Consider the following 18,618-nt stretch of genomic DNA (forward strand, 5'->3'; position numbering starts at 1 on the left):
GGCAACAGGAACCACATCCAGAAGTGTGCACCTAGCCTGGGAGGTGCCCAGACCCCAAAGCAATGTCCTAGAAACTCCTCCTCAGAGATTCTGAACCCTACTGAGACCTCAGCCCCTATTTTTCCTTAGGGTCAGTCCAGATGTAGAAAGGAGGCTTTTTGCCAGGCACCTGATCTGGTACCTGTTGCTTGTAAAACACAGCCAATGGAGTGTCCCCATCCTTTCCATGCCATTACACTGAATTTAAATGCAAGAGTGTGAGCATCTGGGGGCTGAGCCTTCCTCCTGGCACAGGACTCGGTTGCACATCTTTTGCTGCTCTGGTCACCTCATGTTTGCAGGCTACAGCGCCGACCCTTTTGAAGCTGTGCCATTTTATCTAAAGGAATTCAGGATTCCCAGTCACCTCTTTTATAATCAGAAAGTATAATCTGAAATGTTCAAAGTTATTGCAAAATAATTACTAATTTTTAAATTTAAAAACTAGCATTTAAATATAGGCAACTTAGAGATAAAGTCAGACACAGTAGATTCTACTCCTGCAAGAACAGTGAATTCCCAAACACTCAATTTTATCTAATAGCAAGAAGCATTTCTTTCTGAATTAGTGAGGAATGATATTTCTAGCTGGTAAAAAGTCACTGGAAATGTTGAGATTTTGTCTAACGTGGATCTTTGTCTAATTCAGATTTCAGAAGGCATATAACCCCTTCATTTTCCCATTAATATAGATCAGCTGTTTCTTCTGAATTCCTCTAGACATACTAAGCTTGACCTTTATTATTTTTAATTTTAAACACAAGAGTCTCAAGATCAGCTCATCTGTTAGTTGATTACAGAAAATGTGGGTTTCCTAACTGATATCACATGTAAAACCTCCAGTATCTATATTTGAAATCTCTTCTAGCATTGATCCAAACTAAGCTGTAAGGACTTACTTTTGTTGAAGTCAGTTTACTAATTAAATACAGCTTAGTTGCAGTAATCTTTCAATATGTCTCCAGTGAGGATGTTTTGTATTTTAGAAGACATCTGGTACAGAGGGAGGCTTCTGCTGTAGGCTTCCCAGGGCTTCATGAAGCAGTCCAGTGACTGTCAGACAGCAAATCCTGGTACTGCAGGCAGCCACTGGTGTTAGTTTGATTCCTCTCCTTCAAGAGCTTTTTTCAAAGCAATCTAATTGGGATTATCCCTCAGGTGGGACCTGCCTGCCCACGTGGATGTAGACTCAGCCTGAAGCTTTTCCAATGTGGTGTTTTATTTCCGTCTTCCCAAAACTGCCAAGATCTGCATTTTAAGTGATGAAATTCACACCCATGGCTGGTGAATTAACTTTTATGGTGGTCCCTTAGGGGTAGCTCCTTTCTTTTTTCCACACATGACACTGCTTTTTTGCTGTTATATTTTATTTTAGACTCTGTGTTTGATCACCAATACAATTTTGTTTGTGCATTGCTTTTCCTGCAGGCTGGATGATCGATGCAGACAGCCGTCCCAAGTTTCGTGAGCTGATAGCTGAATTCTCAAAAATGGCCCGTGACCCTCCGCGCTATCTTGTCATACAGGTACTAAACACAGCGGTGGGAAGTGCCCTCTGATGGGCATTTGATCTGAGGCCCCAAGTAACTAGTAATGCATATGAGAACATATGATATGGATAACTGAAGGCCAGATTTAATGTTGCTTTCCAGGTTTTAACTCATTCAGCTAGAGCCACAAACAAAATGTCAAGACTGGTCACTATTTTCTTAGTACTGGTCTCTGTCTAGAACCAGAAACAGTCCATGAGAGGAGAACATAGTTTGATCCTCTTCAAAATGCAGTCATTTTACAGCACATGGACTGAGATTGCAGGTCTAGGTTCCCCTAAACTCTAGGTAAATTTGCTTAAACGCACAGATCGCTGAATGGGCCATTTACTTAAACATTGGACCTGCCTTGTGGGTCCCTTCCAACTCAGATTCCAACAGAGATTCTGTGAATCTATGAATCAAGATTTTGCATCTTGTGCCTCTTGTTAAATGACTTTGTCTCAGAGAGAAGGGGAGAATGAGGGCTTGAAAGGAGTCTGCAAGTTTTGTCTCATGCTGACTTTTTCAACAGGGAGATGATAGGATGCACCTGCCCAGCCCTACGGACTCCAAGTTCTATCGCACCCTGATGGAGGAGGAGGACATGGAGGATATAGTGGATGCAGATGAGTACCTCGTGCCACACCAGGGTTTTTTCAACAGCCCTTCAACGTCTCGCACTCCCCTCTTGAGTTCATTGGTATGAAAATTTTCCACTGTGGAAATATGACATGAAATTTTAAGAGTGAACTGCTTCTCATAATGTCTGTATTTTCTTTCTCTGTCTTTTAAGAGTGCTACCAGCAACAACTCTGCTACAACCTGCATTGACAGGAACGGGGTAAGTGGAATGACCTTTAATAAGGGAGTAAATCCTCCTATGTGGATCAGCTCCTACAAATCAGTCCCTTTAATATTGTTTTTCTCTACTTTCATCCTAGCAGGGGCACCCTGTGCGGGAAGACAGCTTTGTCCAGAGGTATAGCTCAGACCCAACAGGTGCTTTCTTGGAGGACAGCTTAGATGACAGCTTCCTACCAGCCCCAGGTGAGTTCTTTTCCTGCTTTTCCATACCATGGCCACTCATCCACAAGCCCTTTGCTTGTAAATATAATCATTTTCCTTCCTTTTCTGTAGAAATGAAGCAATTCAAATGCTTTCTACCCTTTGGCTCAGTAAATGGGAGTGGAAGCGTGTTCACATCCATTTTCCTAGCCTTTAGCTGTCTGCTTCTAACCATTTCTCATTTCAGTTCCCTCATGAGCCAGATTCCTTATGTTAGCCATGTGTGCCATCTAGGCAGGGAGTTTGCATGTGTGGTTATATGTTTAAAGCTGTCTACTTGAGAAAATAGCCTCTAAAAATTTTGGTTTCATTTTTTTACCATTTCAACAATATAAAGAGCTTTATGGCTGTTTCATTGCTTTCAGAACTTAATTCACAGAAGGCAGTTCATGGTTTCACGTGGACTTACAGTGTAGGCGGCCAGAGAGAGAGCCAGTGAGCACTGAGGGAGATGGGGCTGGATAATGCAGTGATGAGGCTTTGTGTCCTTAAAAAATCCCAACCAAGAATATGCCATAGCTAAAAAGGGTGAAAGGCCCTGCGAGGAATAGCACTGACGTGAAATGTGGAGTCAGTGTTACTGCCAGTCCTGTATTTTCTAGGCATTTTCCTCATCTCTAAACATTTTTTCCAGGGAAACAGCTTCTGGCAGCTAACCTCCTAAACTGCCATTTCAGAACACTATCTGGGACACAGCCACCCACGCGCCACTAAAATCAGCAGTAGCTATCTCACTGTCTCATGGTCCAAGCCATCTTTCTGCTGGTTGGCAAACAAAATTCTTGAAGGTGAACCTCAGGGCAGCATGTTTGGTGCCCCAGAGTGGCAGTCCCTGCCTTTGGCTCTTTTCCACTCTGGGAAATTCAGAGATGTGCCATGTGCAAAGACCAAGTGGCAGCTGGGTTGAAACTAAATGTCAAGTGACACAAATGTCTGCATTAATTTTATATCTTCCTTTTCATTCCTTCTCATTTTAATTTCCTTTTTATTCTAGAGTATGTAAACCAATTGGTGCCCAAGAAAGCATCTGCCTCAGCAGTCCAGAATCCAATCTACAACAACTTCTCTCTCACAGCAAACTCAAAGGTTCCCACAGACTCCAGCTACCAGAATTCACACAGCACAGCTGTGGACAACCCTGAGTATCTCAACACCAACCAGTCTCCCCTGACCAAGACAGTCTTTGAGAGCTCTCCCTACTGGATCCAGGCAGGCAACCACCAAATAAACCTGGACAATCCTGACTACCAGCAGGACTTCTTACCGAAGGAAACCAAATCTAATGGTCTCTTGAAAGTTCCTGCAGCAGAAAACCCAGAGTACTTGAGGGTAGCAGCACCAAAAAGTGAATACATTGAAGCCTCAGCATGACCATAGAGAATTTCTTCTTGCAGCAAGGCAAGCTGGATAAGTGAACTGTTGACTGCTGCAAGAGTGGACTCTGCCTCAGAGCAAATGGCAACCACAATGCATCAAAAAGCACCTCTGCTTTTCAGCATGGGGCTTGAAACTGCAAAGCCTGTCTGATGGTAGTTTGGGTCTTTCCTTGCCCATTTCCATGTAATAACTGAGGCCCATAGCCTGCGCTCAGACGCATGTTGGGATGGAGCAGGATCTTCCTGGACTGAAGAAATATGGATGCATTCCTTTCATTTTCAAATGGTAGCATGGTAAAAAGCCACTCTGGGATGAACTCGAGAACTGTACACATTGTACAGTCAAATTCCTTTCTACATTCTCTATTTTTATAAATGTTTCTAACAGAAGTTTTGGATCTTTTACAAGATCAGATGCTTGTACTGCTCGTCTGCTAAGTGTTGCTCAGATCACCAGCAGGGAAAAGAATTATGTTCCAAATCTCCTGGAACTGAAACTGTTATTCCAAACCACCAGATTTTTACAAATTGGCTCCATATACTGCCTTTTGACCCAAAGGTGAGAAGTGCATCTGAGGGACGTATGGGCGATTCTGCCCAGGGCAGTATGGAGTGGATTGGTCTGGGGAAAACTAGCACAAGGAGCAAAATGGCACAATGCATCACCTGCTGACCACTACTGCTACAAACTGACAAGAGGAACATGCCTCCAAGTCACCTATACATGATTATAAAGTGCTCACTAGTCTGTTTTCTGATGGTCAAACCCAAGACTTTTTTCTGTTCTGATCCTTTATGCAGCTGTCAAGTTGTCAAAATGCCTTTCTTCTTCAACAAAACTGTTAAAGATGTTGCCGTAACTGAAAAATGAAGTGTCAGATAATGTTTAACAGATTTCAATTAAATGTCAAGGAAATGCAAATAGTGGCAAATTGGAGCACTCACGAGACAGACTGGAAGAACTATACTAAATTAAACTTGACTAAGGCAAGAAATACAGGTAGTTCTGGCCAAGCAGCTTTATTTCCCATTTTAAAGGGACTCAAAGCAGAAATAATTTTCCCTTATACATTTGGCAAAGAAAAGGGGTACTATCTAAGTAGTACATTTCACTCACTTCAAGGCAAAATACTACCAATTGTTGGTAGTAGGCTGGGGCTAGTTAAATGTCCCTTTGGGGTTACTATTCTGGCAATGCAGGAGGAACAGTGAGAATGAATTAAGGAAAGAAAGAATAATCTAGAGTGATGGAAAATATTATCTCCCTCTTCTGAAGCACAGGGTTACCTACTGCTTCTTTTGAAATATGCAGCATCATCTTCTGGTTATTAGTGTGATACAGGCAGGCAAGGCAAGGCTAAGATCTTGGCTTGACAGTATAAATCAGTCACAGCAGCAAAAGCAGCTACTTTTTCCAGTGACCCATAAAATTATTCCATCACTAACATTTCTTATGAATGTAGGAGGAATAAAGTGCCTAAAGTGTGAATTTAGTCAGTCCTTTAGATGCATCCCACCAGCAGCTTGGCAGTGCTATTTTAATCAAACCACTAGATCTGAAAGCAAATTCTCATTTGGGGACAAAGGCTCTTAACTAGTTGAATGTTGGCAACTTGCTTGAGGATAGCATAAGCAGCTGACTTGGAGAGGATCTGTAGTCTATATTAAGTAGCAAGAAATACTCATATTTATGCTGCTGCTGTGTTTAGAATACATCATTATGTGTTTCAGTTCAGGTATTCCATCTGAAGTCCAGGATCAAGTAGCAAATCCTTAGAGCACTATTTTTACAGAATTACTGAGGAAAGGAGACCTTCAGTCATGTGAAATGAGCCCTTTTTAAAGTAACATGCATTAGCAGTTTGTATGTGTACAGCTCATGGGTCCCACTACAGTACAGGGTGAAGTGGCATGTTGGGTCAGAATCCAGAGATTGTTCTGTTTGGTAGATGTGTCTCACCATGACCAAGTCCCAGACACAGCAGTGTGGAAGATGCGATGTTTGACTTGGATTATCAGTGGCTTTTATTTAAAACAGTAACCAAAATTCAGTTCCCACGTCCAATTAGCAGCAGATTTCTCCTTGCATTCCTGGGAGCAGATTTGTTGTGTTGCTCTCACAAGTGTGTAACATGTGCACACAGGCAGTGCTGCTTTTCCCCACCCACTGCCCTGGCAGAAATGTACATAAAACCAAAAAAAGTTCTTAACAGAATTCACAGATAATTTTTCAATTTGCTGAAGATGTTATGTCTCAAAGCAGAACACTAGAAAAATCACATAGTGCATATTCTCCCACAGAATCTTTCAAACACTACTGCACAAAGGAATTTACTGATTTTAATCTGTTTAATCTGTTAGCTAAAACAAGAAAACCACTGAGAAATAGCATTATGTATCACCAGCATTATGTAGCATGAATAGAGATTAATGCCTGCCCTTTTAAAACAATTCAGGAGGGATTCAGTAGCAGCTCAGTGCTAGAAACAAGGAGATTCATCTAAAAATTAAGCAATCTAAGTTTGAAAGAATCTCTCTTTGAATGTGATGTTTTTGATGAAAAAAGTAGGAAAGAGGATGTAGGACCACAAACTCTTGATACAAATGTAGATTCCAGACTGGTGGGATCAACTCTATTGTGAAGTATTTCTGGTAAATGGCATCTTGTAAGCCATGATTTGTAAGTTGGCAGCTCAGTAATGATTCAAAAGCCAGCAAAAAATAAAAACTAGGTAGTGCCTGCAGGGGCAGATACAGTGGCACTGAGAGCAGATGGGACTGTGCAGCGATGATTGTGGCTGGAAGCACAGGTGCTGTGCAGGCTGATGCTCACAGGTAACAGATAATAGCAATATACCAAATAATTTCCACCAGGATTAGGAAAAAAAACCAAACAACAAAACACAAGTAAGCAGCAGAAATGCCCTGGTTTACAGCCCATTGCAGCTCACTGAACATCAAACAGCAAGGAGACCCCAGCAGATTGTGTGTGCTCATACAGGAGACCATGGTTAAGCAGCATAAATCAACATCCAGAAATAACTTGAAAGGTCAGCTGGAGGTGTGGGTAGAAAAGGCTGATTTTAAAGACACAGCTAAATAGGGAAATGTAGCATTCCAAAGCCTCTTCTGAAAGCTGACAGTCTTACCACTAGAGAAAGATAAAATTTCCCTCTTTACTGTATTTCTCATGGAAGACCAAATAAAACACTCACAAATTATTCCTTAGCATCTATGCTAAAGCTGTAGTTATTACAGAACTCCTTTTGCAATAATAATTTAGGACTTTTAATAACTTCTGAGTGTATGAAAATGTAAGTTAAGAGTCTTCATCTTACTTTGATGTTTTCCAGTGACTGTGTGCAGTGTCAGCACACTTGATTTCATTGTGGTCCTTGGGATCTTTTTTCTTCTGCTGCAAAGGGAGTTGATCTGGGAAATTTTATTCATGTTACAATAGATTTTGTCGAGTAAATTCATCCAGAGGCCAGGGGCTTGCTACTGTTCCCAGCTGACAGTCACCACTGAAGTAAGCTCTTTTAGAGAGAGCAATTGGAACGAGATGTTGGTTTCTGGAATGCCTCAGGGTGATGCCCCATCCCACCCACCTCACCACGACTTGAAGCCTGCCCTAGCATTAGGAAATGTGGTCCTGTGGTTTGTTTGAAAGGAAGGGACTTGTATAGGGAGAGTGATGCCAGGGAAGGGCTGCAGCTGACCAGTCTATACCTGAGAGAGCTGCTGAGTTTGCACAGGGACATCATTGTGGCCACTGGCTGTTCCTGCAGGTACAGGTGCTGCTGTCCCTGAACCCAGCTTGATGTGAAGGGGGTTGCAGAGATTGCTTGTGCCAAAACCAATGTACATGGCATTTGTATTATGGGGGGTATCTCTTCTCTTCCCTGGGGGACATAGTTAGGGTTACAACAATGTCACAGGACCCCAAACAGCTTGATGAAATCCCATCAAAAAGTGCCTGGGGTGTTCCTGGTCTGTCTGCGGGTGCTCCAGGGTGTCAAGAAGAAACTTTGCATTTCCAGACCAGCGCTCATTTTTCACATTCAGGGTTCCACATTTTCTGTTAGTATGACCACTGCCTGTCAAATGAGCAGCCATTGTTTCCCCCAAAGTTTCTCTATGAGAAAACACTTGAATCAGGACAAAGTATGAAAATATACCTGTGTCCTTCTTGGTGGAAACTGTATACTCATGAAATGTCAGACTCTGTGTATAACACTTAGCAAGACTGCTTTGTAATGTTTTATCACCACTAGTTCAAATTTTTATATTGGGATCCCATTTTCGAGCTTTCTTCTTATAAGTGTTCCCTCTTTGTTCTGACATACAACTTTCAAGAAAAACCTTTTTAAATAAAAAAAAAAAGAAAAAAAAAGTTTATACAAAAGAAGAACTTGACACCTTTAAGTAGCTTGTCAAATGGGCTGCATTAGGACCAAAGATGTAACGTCTTGTTTTCTTGCTTTAAAGGAATAAGGTATTGATCATCACTTCCACAGCCTCTTTTTATAGAGAAGAGCTACAGAGCTGCACCCTTCATTGGGGCAGGATCAGACTTCCACTGAGCAAAGAGAGCTTAGCAGGAGGGTGAGGCCTGTCCATAGAAAACCAAACTGAATATCAGGACCGTGTATCACTTCAGGGCCAAACCTACAACCTCTACTTTGTATTGCACTTAATGCATTATCTAAACAGAGACACAGCCAAGAAAAAAGAAGCAAATAAATGATATTTTGGCTCAGTATCAGGAAAAAATACGATGTGAAGATGAGGCATGATAAAATAACTTCTTTGTGTGAGGAAGTGTGTAGGCAGGCAGTGAGACTTTAAAACAGTAACACTTTTGGTTATGTATTACTTTAATTATGCAGGGGAGTTGAAATTACAGAGCTTCCATGATATGCTTTGCTTTCTGCCATGTCTCCTGCCTACGTTTGATGTCTGTTGTAGGCAGATCACCACCTCTATCACCATGGCTCTGTGGACTAAGAATTGTGAGTTGGTGCAAGCCCTTCTTTTTTTGCAGGGAGAGAAAAGTGCAGCCCTAGTTGGCTGTCCCACAGTTAGTGGTCAAGCTAAGCCCTCAACAGCATCCAAAAATGGGTTTCCCAAGGCGAAAAATTGGCAGCTGAAGACCTACCTGGCAAAAGACACAGCACTTGTTGCACTGATGAAGTCAGCAGTCAGAATGCTGAACACCTTCAGCCAAGATTTGGGCCTGGGGCTTCATCAACTTTGCTGTCATCTTCTAACATGGTGCAGATGGGGCAACAGAGGTCCTATGGTCTCTTTCTATCTCTCACCTTGAAGTAATGGATTTTTCTGATTAATAAGGTGTAAACCAGAAATCAAAAGAAAAAAAAAAAAACAGAAATCAAAAATGCTTCTAACAACTGTAGTGGTAGAAGGTGTTGTTCCTATGCAGCCAATAGAGTACATAATTTCCAGTCAGGCTGGAATTTATCCAGACTCTTCTCCTTACCTCCCATAAGCTAGCTGGAGAGTGTGCATTTGCAACCACCATCAATGTTATCCTCATATTTTATTAAAGGGAATAATCAAAGTAGTTGTCTACAATGGTAGGAGGCTTGGCTCACATACCTACATTCCCTTTTTAATCCTACATTCCTAATAGAGTTCTCCTTGAAATTAATGGGATGTTGAAATTGATTACACTGAGAGTATAAAACAAGGCTAATGTTGAGTGATTTTTGAAAATCCCTCACAATAATCTGAGATCCTATGGATCCATTGCCCATTTTAGGCTGCTTTGTACTGATGCAATCAACTGAATATAAGGTATGATGACTTGGATTTAATAAACTGTCAAGCAATATATCCACAGATACAGATCCTCAGAACATTGTAAAGTTACTCAACTATGAAAGCACTATTTGTAAAATAAGAAACTCTTGACTTTTATATGGTTTAATGGTTTATACTGTTGATCAAAGATTGTTTGTATATGAGCGATGAAAAAATGAGGTGTATATTATTCTTTTTAATTGTTTTTAATTTTTGGAGGACTTTTATTGTAATATACTGTTGTATTTGGGGGGAACAAAAAGCAGGGGCTAGCTTGTAGCTTGTAGCCAGAGGAGAACTCACAGTAAGGGTTCTTTATTGATGGACTTGGATTTTTTTTCTGGTTAAATTTATCACCTTGGGGATTTATCCAGAGCTTAGTGAAGCTAGTAACAGCCCTCTTTCCTCTCTTCAAGACTCTTTGGCTCTCTGCATGCACAGTGCTGGAGTTTCATAATGTGACCAATAATACAGGCAACCCTTGTGACTAGTGGAAGTGCAATATGAAAGCCCAGGTGCTGCTTATCAGGGCCTAAAAAAAGCTGCTCTTTTATGTGTCAGGTTCCCACTTCACTTCCATGACAAGAGCAGAAGCAGAGTGAAAGCAATCCCTTAAAGGCTGATCCATGTGTCATATGAAGCAATAGTCTTGGCCATTTCCAAAGTGCATAGCTAAGGCAAAATAAAGTCTCAACCAGAGTCACACTGATGACTTACATTGTTGTACTATACTAGGCAGGAAGAGAAATTCTCTTAGCAAAGGCTGAGCCAAATGAAGCCCCAGTGTACCCTGAGTATGGGTGTGCAATATCCAACTGGTGGAACACGTGGCTGACAAAGATTAAAGGAATTGCAGGGTCTTCAACATAACAGAGCAAAATACACTGCAAGACAGTAAAGAAGAGAGGAGCTGGAACTCTCAGTATGCACTCAGCCTGGATAGGTCCCTGGTATCACAATTAGTAAATGAAATAATTTTTGTCTTTATAGATTAATTTTGTACACAGAAAAAAAAAAAAGCCACAATAGCACCTTTCTCATTTTCATCTTTCCGTCCAGACCCTTCCAGTACATAGGCTGCATGTTTTACCAGCTCAACCTATTTTATGCAGAAATTATGTAGTCTTAATCTTCATATTACTGGTTCTCAGAAATGTCTAATGCGTATTAATGCATGATATTTTTATTTTAATAAAAGTAATTAAATAAATATTTGCTCTCTTGGCACATTATTTCCTTCCCCCCTGCTTTGAAATCAGCTGGCTTGATAAGATTCTAGATAAGTTAGTATTGCTCTGACGAAGAATAATTAGTATCAAGAAGGAAATTGAAATATACATTGTACATCTATGCACCTCCTCTGAAGATCAGAAAGCAACTTGTAGATTTAAAAGTCCTTATCAGACAGGAAACTGCTGTTGTCTCTATCTGACAGAGGCAGAGCAATGCCTCTGCATTTACCCCAGAGGGGTTAGGACCCTGACTTGCTAAATCCCACTTTCAAAGCACCAAAAGAAAGGAACTTAGAATGAAGAATGATGTAAGTATAGAAAAGCGTGGGTGTTTGGGAAGGATGAGCATTCAGAAATTCCACTAAGTTCAGTGCAGTCAACTTCAAATAAACAGAGAAGTGATAGAGGGTGCAAGAATAGAAGACAGCCAAAGAAACACAGCTGCAGTTTAACCTCCCTATCTGCCTGCACAGGATATGGCAGATTAAGATAAGATATAGAAAATTGCTATTAAAAGATAGGAGAGGAATACAAGTCTGTTCCATAGGCTCCATCATTATTAACAGCAGCCCTAAGCAAGCCTTACCCTTTGGCACTCCTGACCTCGACCTAGGAAAACAACAAAGCCAGCCTTTGGGGAATGAATGCCCAATCATTACATCAGAACACATCAGAAATGTACAAGGGAGCCAGTATAAGATAATGCTCCCTGAGGAGGCTCCCAGCCACAGCTGGACCACCTACCATGGCACCTGGGATAAACCCACATAGCTCCTACAGCACTGAACATGGAAGGGCTTCACCATCACTGAGACAGTCACATTGCAGCAGTAACTCGTCACAAGTGGCCTTGTTTATTCTGGTCCTAAGGCTGCTGAGTGGGGCAAGGCTTCTGCAGCAGCATTTGGTAAGGGGTGTTTGCACCAGGCATTGGTCTGGCAAGAAAGAGAGGCCTTGCAATTGCCAAAGGTGGGGGATGGGAACAGCAGTGAAGGTCTGTGGTGGTGTTTTCAGGGGTCCCAGGATGAGGGAAGAGACAAGAATCTTGACTCCATGTTTCAGAAGGCTGATTTATTATTTTATTTTATATATATATATATATATATAATTAAAACTATCCTAAAAGAATAGAAGAAAGGATTTCATTAGAAGGCTAGCAAGGAATAGAAAAGAAAGGAATGATAATAAAATCTTGTGACTGACCAGAGAGTCTGAGAGAGTTGGACTGTGATTGGCCATTAATTAAAAACAACCAACATGGACAAATCACAGATCCACCTGTTGCATTCCACAGCAGCAGATAATCATTGTTTACATTTTGTTCCTGAGGCCTCTCGGCTTCTCAGGAGAAAAGATCCTAACGAAAGGATTTTTCATAAAATATGTCTGTGATAAAGGTGACTCAGCTTCCTTAAAGTGGCATTATGTTTCCTGGACGAGATGGGCTCAGTTCTTTTGTCAGCACCCTCCTGCATCAGACCCCCAGGAGGGGTGTCACTGGCATGGCAGGCACAAAGGGACCTGTCCTGCTCAGGGTGCTCAGTGGGCTGGCTGATCTTGCTCCCCACATGGTCTGCTTGGAGCCCATCTGTAAATATAAATCAAGTAAGGCCCCAGGCCCACAGTGTGAATTATTGCTGTTTATTTGTGAGAGGAGCTGGAATTGCAGATCAGGTGGTGCTTTAAACTGTTTGTTGGGAATTGAAGTCTCTCTAATAAGCACCATCTGTGTGAAGTTCAACACCAGAGCTCTTGTTGCAGAAATCCTTTTACTTGAAAACCAGTTTTCTTTCTAAAGAGAGCAGAAGGAATGTTATTTAATGTGTGTGTCTTAACCTCAGAGACTGCTTTCTCCAGTGAGTTACAGCCCTGAAACTGAAGTAGATCAGAAATAGCACAGTAAGTGTTGTTCATCTTTATCCTGCACTGTATGCATATATTGTGTCTTTGCACCTTTTTTTCCTTTTCTTTTTTGAAAGCACACAGACTAATGGATTGCTCTAGACTTCACTGGACACTGTCCCTCTCAGACAGGAGCAGTGATGATACAAGAGATGGATATCCTTGTCTCACAGACAACTTTTATTTAGCAGTGTTTGTCCTGGCACTGATATAGAGAGCCAAAGTACAGCTAGTAAGGGTCACAGCTGATTGTACAGATTCCCATCCAGCTCATGGAGCCTGTTAAGTCATCAAAAGCTGAGGATCTCTGTGTGAATTTGCTGGTTGCGGGTAAGAAACAGAACAACGTGTAACCTCTACTGCTGCCCATGGAGGCTAGGCTAGGTCAAACCAAGCCTGGCTGGGCATAAATGTCATGGGAATGCAGCTCTGGCACAGCACAGTGGTGAGATCCTTCAGGCACAGCCCTTGCCCCTGTGGCCAGACATCCTATGGGGCACTCATAGAGCACATCTGCAGCTATTTGAGATTTCCAAAAGGAACCCAAGCTTGCAAAGCCTCTATGGGACTATTCCTATTACCCCTGCTTCAAAGAGCAGCAGAAGGAAAGCTAATGGTGCCCTCTCTTGGAAGGAAGAAACTCTGTCCAGAGCACACATAGCTTTAAAATAGGTCTCCCAGCAAACCAAGCTGAAAAAATGAGCTTGCGTGGGCAATTTATTTTCCAGTCCATTGGAGTACAGGTTCATGGTACATTTAATCCAACCTACGTAAGGGATGCTGCTGGAAAGGGCTGCTGCACTGATCCGATGGAAAATTAATCCTGCTCTTTGGCAGCTGAGTTTTAGCAGCCTTGCAAGACAACTGCATACACCACAGAGCTGACTTCTAACATGGCAATGTACATGCAAAGGACACGACCATGCCCCTTGGTGACAAGTGTACAAGTGTAGCATCATAACTAGTGTGACATCCTCCTGCCCTCAAAACCTCTTGTGCATGTTACTGTAAATAATTTTATTTCCCCAATTCTCAGTTACTGAGAATTTCTCCATGTCTTGCAAGAAAAGCAGTATTGTGCAGATGAGGCTGTGAAGAATCTTAAAGTAGTGCAAATAGACTGTCAGATCAAAGAGATCTAGGTTCAGGTTTGGTTTGTGATCATAAAACTGCTGGAAGGGTGAATTCTTCATCCAGCCTTTTTCTATCTTATGGGAATGCTCCAGCATGAGTCTAACACAATGCAGAATGGCATTTTTAGAAAAGCCATGGTTTTGCCTAATGCAAACACTGCTTCCATATACTTTTAAAATTGTGTATTGGCCCCTGGGGCTTGCTAAAGCAAGATTATTTCTAGTACTTGTTTTGTTGGTTTATTATCCAATGGGGATCTGCCTAAAAAATCTGGCCACTTCATGTTTTGCTGCCGTGAATAACAATGCTGAACAGAATTGTAAACAAGTGAGACTTTCAATTAATCTTGGGTTTTGAGTGCTAAGCTAACAAACCTAGCTTCCATCAGACATGAGTTGTACCAATGGTAGAAAGTAGCAAAATGTCTGTGTGCCAAAACCTGGGAACATTAGGAGCAGAGAGTAATGGGCATGCCCCTGAGGCATGTGTCTATAAGCAATATGTAACAATTCAAGAGCACAGACACAGCTGCCCTCCTCCCAAAAGTCAGGCTGCTTTCTCCTCTGTCTCATATCAATGCCTGATGAGGAAGACTTTGTATACCTACAGGGCCTTCCCCCACCACAGGGGACACAGCAGCAAGGGACACCTTCATAGTTACTTGATGGTCAGGCTGCCTCCAATGGGCACTTGAAACCAACACAAAAAGGCAGGCAGGCACCAGGCAATTACTGGGAGAATCAATGATCTATATGTAATTAAACCAAAAGTGATTAGGCAATAGTTATTAGAGGTAACACTGACTACAAATTTATCTTTGTAAGCAGCCTTGTCAGCATGCTAATTGCACTGGCTTTCTAATGCTTCCCTTCAATAAAACTGGTGCAGATCAATAGGTCACTTCTCCCAGAGGGACAATGCTCACTGGAAAGCTTAAAATAATTATTTAGCCAGAGATGAGCCCATTGAAATACTGGTGGCTGGGCCAGATCCATCAGAGGATTTTCACCAGGCTGGTTTACAAGGGGGAAGCCAGAGGAAGGAGATGAGAGGGTGTAGGTGGGAAATTCAGACTCTCCAAAGAAATCCTGAAGAGACCTTGGAGGGAGGTGACCCTGTCTGCTTCATAGTATGTGACTCATATTTAGTCTTGCAAGGACCCTGGGAGGTAGGAAAGCTTGTTACATACAGGTAATAAAAATAACTTTTTTTTTTAACTTTAAAAAGGGATGAGAGAAAGAAACACAACCTGGCCTAGTGTGGGATGGCCTAAGAGGAGGGAGCAAATAGGTGTTGGCAGGATAGAAGTGCATACTTTTTAAGGACGGGAAGAAAATGTGGTGGTGGGTAGAGCTAAGAAGAGGTGTGTCAGAGACTGGTTGACTGATTTGGGAAAACAGGTATTTTCTTTACAATAAATTTGCACCAGAATTTGGTTGTGGTTGAGTGACCAAAGGCATGTGCACACAAAGAGCATTTTATTTCCTAAATCATTAACTAGATCCTTTTACACGTGGGTTTTTTTATTTTGCAACAAAGGTTTGAGCCCTCTGGAGATGTTTTGGACAGGATTGGATAATTTGCTTCTTGGATGGTCTTTTGGACTTGTATTACTTAGTGGAGGACAATGTAGCAAGGGACATATGAGGCAGTGCTGCAGAAAGAAAACTGTAGGTCCTGCCTGGAAGAAGAAGTGTGGGTTGTAGCGGGAGACAGTTTGGAGGAAGTACCTACAGGAGTCAGTTTTTGAGCCCACGCTTAAGACTTTAGCTGAGGTGGTGGCAGCCTTTTATACAGTTTCTTTATCAAAGGATCAGTGCAATTACACAAGTATGAGCTCTGTAGCTGAACCACATACAGGCTGCAGGCTGTTCTGTGCACTGCATGTTTCTTAGCAAGGTTTTGTAGGTACTTAGCACAGTGAGGTCCCTTTGAAATCAGACCCCTGGATTTTGTGTGGGAAAAAAGATCCCAAGTGTGCCTTCTGAAAAAAGATGCTGGGTGTGTACTCTTCTGGTCTCACACTTCCATGCAAAAAGGTTTGCACAGCAGGCAGAACAAGCCACAGGCAAGTATACATCCTCTTGCAGGGTGCAATTTCCTATTTTGCAAGCCTATCACCTGCTTGCATAGAGAAGGCATTACCTCGCGGAGTCTTTAATGGGCTCAGAGTTTATATTTTGTCCTCAATGCTTGCTTACTGTGTATTGAAGTTATCATTCAGTTGTTATCATTCAGTATCATTTGCTCAGAAAACTTTCTTGGATGGAAGACTGCTATTCTATTAAAATCTATTTCAAACTCAGTTAATGATCATGACTCAAACTCATGCTTTCTCACACCAAGAAACAACAAAAAATTACCTAGAGGCTATCAGTGTTATGAATAAGAAGCTTGACTAGGCCAATATTCAAGCAGCAATCAATTTATTATTTAATATGGTAAAGTATGAGCAATACAGCGCTGGGTACAGTGGGGAAGTTTTCCCTCCAACTGCACACCGATAATTGATGGTTACAGGTATTTCTAGGGGTACTCATCAGCTTTTTCAGCAGTTCCTATTTCCAATTTTTTACTCATCAGCAATTTTTATTCCAAATTATTACATCACAATTCTATACACTATTGTGATCTTACTTTCTCAGGATGTATCTCAAAAGGAGTATCCCAGATGGTGATGGTCCAGTTTCCAAAAGAAGAAAGACGAATCCCATCTGGTGGAGTCCAGCTCCCCAGATGTGGGTCCACCTTTTAACTGCAGAGACTACAAATCATTACAACAGTGATGTCCAGCTTCCTTTTGGTCGAAACCATAAATCCTTGAGGTGATGTTCATATTCCTTTCTCAAGCTGTTTTCCTCTGCTTCAATAAGGCGTGAGATGAGCATATTTCCTTTATATATATTCCAAAGCTATCGTTTCAAGGATACAAGTAATATTCTAAAATTATACTTCAAAAGGTTATTATTGCAGAGCTTTTTTATGGATTAAATGCAAGCAAAAAGCAACATCCTTAACACCTTAATTCCAATGCTCCTAAATCAACCAGGGTTAATTGCAAACAAAACATAGGTTCAAAGGCCTTTTTCCATGCTTTATTTTCCTCAGTTATTATTAGAATTCACAGCTCTCCCATTGTCGGGGTCCACACATTTCGCATTCACAAATACACACGTCACTTGTTTGTACCTGACATGAAACACAGCTTTGTATTTCACATCAGGACATTAATAAATAGGTTCATCATAAACTGAATTATTCCAAGACCGTGGATGCCTTCTCTTCTAGGTTCTTTCATTGAGAACCTACTTTTTAGCCACTGGGAAAGTATTTTGCGATATAGACCTTTGGTCTGATGAATTTTAATACTACTGATGGAAATTTGAGGGAAACCCTGGCTGCAACTATTCTTGAAATATTTTTGGCCACCAAGCAGAAGAGTTAGTTCCTGGTGCTGGGGCTGCTTAAGCTCTCCAATGAGTATAACACAAAAGGGTCTGATTGGAACCCTTCTGGTTTACAGCCACTGAGCCAGCAGGGCTTTATATCAGTTTACAAATTTATGGCTTGTCTTCTGCTATATTGACCATGATTTTTGCCTTGAAATATCTAATGGGTACACTCTTTATATTGAAAACATAAATATAGAGAGACTGCTTATCCATATGTGCTGGGAAATTAGTGCTCAATAAACTAATAGTGATAAATTATAATATAATTTCAAGAAAAAGAGGGAGAACTATTTATGTAGTATAGAGGCCTTCCCTCCAACATCATATTGCTCTAAAATAAATATTTTAATACAGATTGGGCTAAAGAGGATTCTTAGCTCTTTGCTGAGGAAATGCCTTGTTTTTTTCATTTTGTAAAATGAAATTTTACATTTACTTTTTTTTTATTTTATAAAATTTTCAGTCTGCACATTGCAAACAAACTGGTTTGCTCTGGCAGTGGGTTTTTGTCATAGTTCTCTGGATGATTTTTCTTCTAGGGAAAGTGCATTTCACCCTACGCAGAAGCAATGTAGGCAAACAAAGCAACATGCAGTCAAGTAACTAGCAGTGGCTAAGGTGAAGTCCAATGATTGCTGGTTGCATCTTCTCAAGGTATCCTCATGTCTGAGCTATAAAAACATTCAAATATGTAAATATCCCAAAACATATTTTCAGCACTTTAAGCTGTTTCATAAACCCACTTGTACAGGTATAAAATTTTTCCAATACTGCAGTGGTCTGATTAATGAAAACTTAGTAAATTTGACCCATCAAGATTGCTGGTAGAATAACATTAGCTAATTTTACTGAATATGAAAGTATACTAAGTTGTGTGATGAAGGAGACTGCTGTTTGCCTTGCTCCAGTCCCTAAGGAAGTGTAGGTAGTAGATAAAGAACAACCTAATGAATTCAATGAAGTTTTTTTATTGAAAGAGCAGGAAGCTCAGAGAATTGGACTCAAAGGCAGTTGTTGCTGCTAAGCTCTCATATTTAAATGAATAAGATGCACTAATGCAGAC

General features: G+C 41.2%; 1 protein-coding gene across 2 annotated transcripts in view; it reads left to right on the forward strand.

The window, feature by feature from the left end:
- The window catches only part of EGFR (epidermal growth factor receptor), a 157,855-nt gene extending 146,810 nt beyond the window's left edge, over positions 1–11,045 (forward strand). The window contains exons 24-28 of one of the 2 annotated variants that reach the window (XM_054629073.2): positions 1,468–1,565; positions 2,104–2,271; positions 2,365–2,412; positions 2,513–2,618; positions 3,631–11,045. In XM_054629073.2, coding sequence (XP_054485048.2) covers positions 1,468–1,565; positions 2,104–2,271; positions 2,365–2,412; positions 2,513–2,618; positions 3,631–4,007 — 797 coding nt within the window. In that variant the 3' untranslated portion in view covers positions 4,008–11,045. The remainder of the gene's footprint in view (positions 1–1,467; positions 1,566–2,103; positions 2,272–2,364; positions 2,413–2,512; positions 2,619–3,630) is intronic. The other variant, XM_077178891.1, reaches the window with a different exon arrangement.
- Positions 11,046–18,618: the final 7,573 nt, after the last annotated feature.

Source organism: Agelaius phoeniceus, chromosome 1, assembly GCF_051311805.1.
Source record: "Agelaius phoeniceus isolate bAgePho1 chromosome 1, bAgePho1.hap1, whole genome shotgun sequence".
NCBI lineage: Eukaryota > Metazoa > Chordata > Aves > Passeriformes > Icteridae > Agelaius > Agelaius phoeniceus.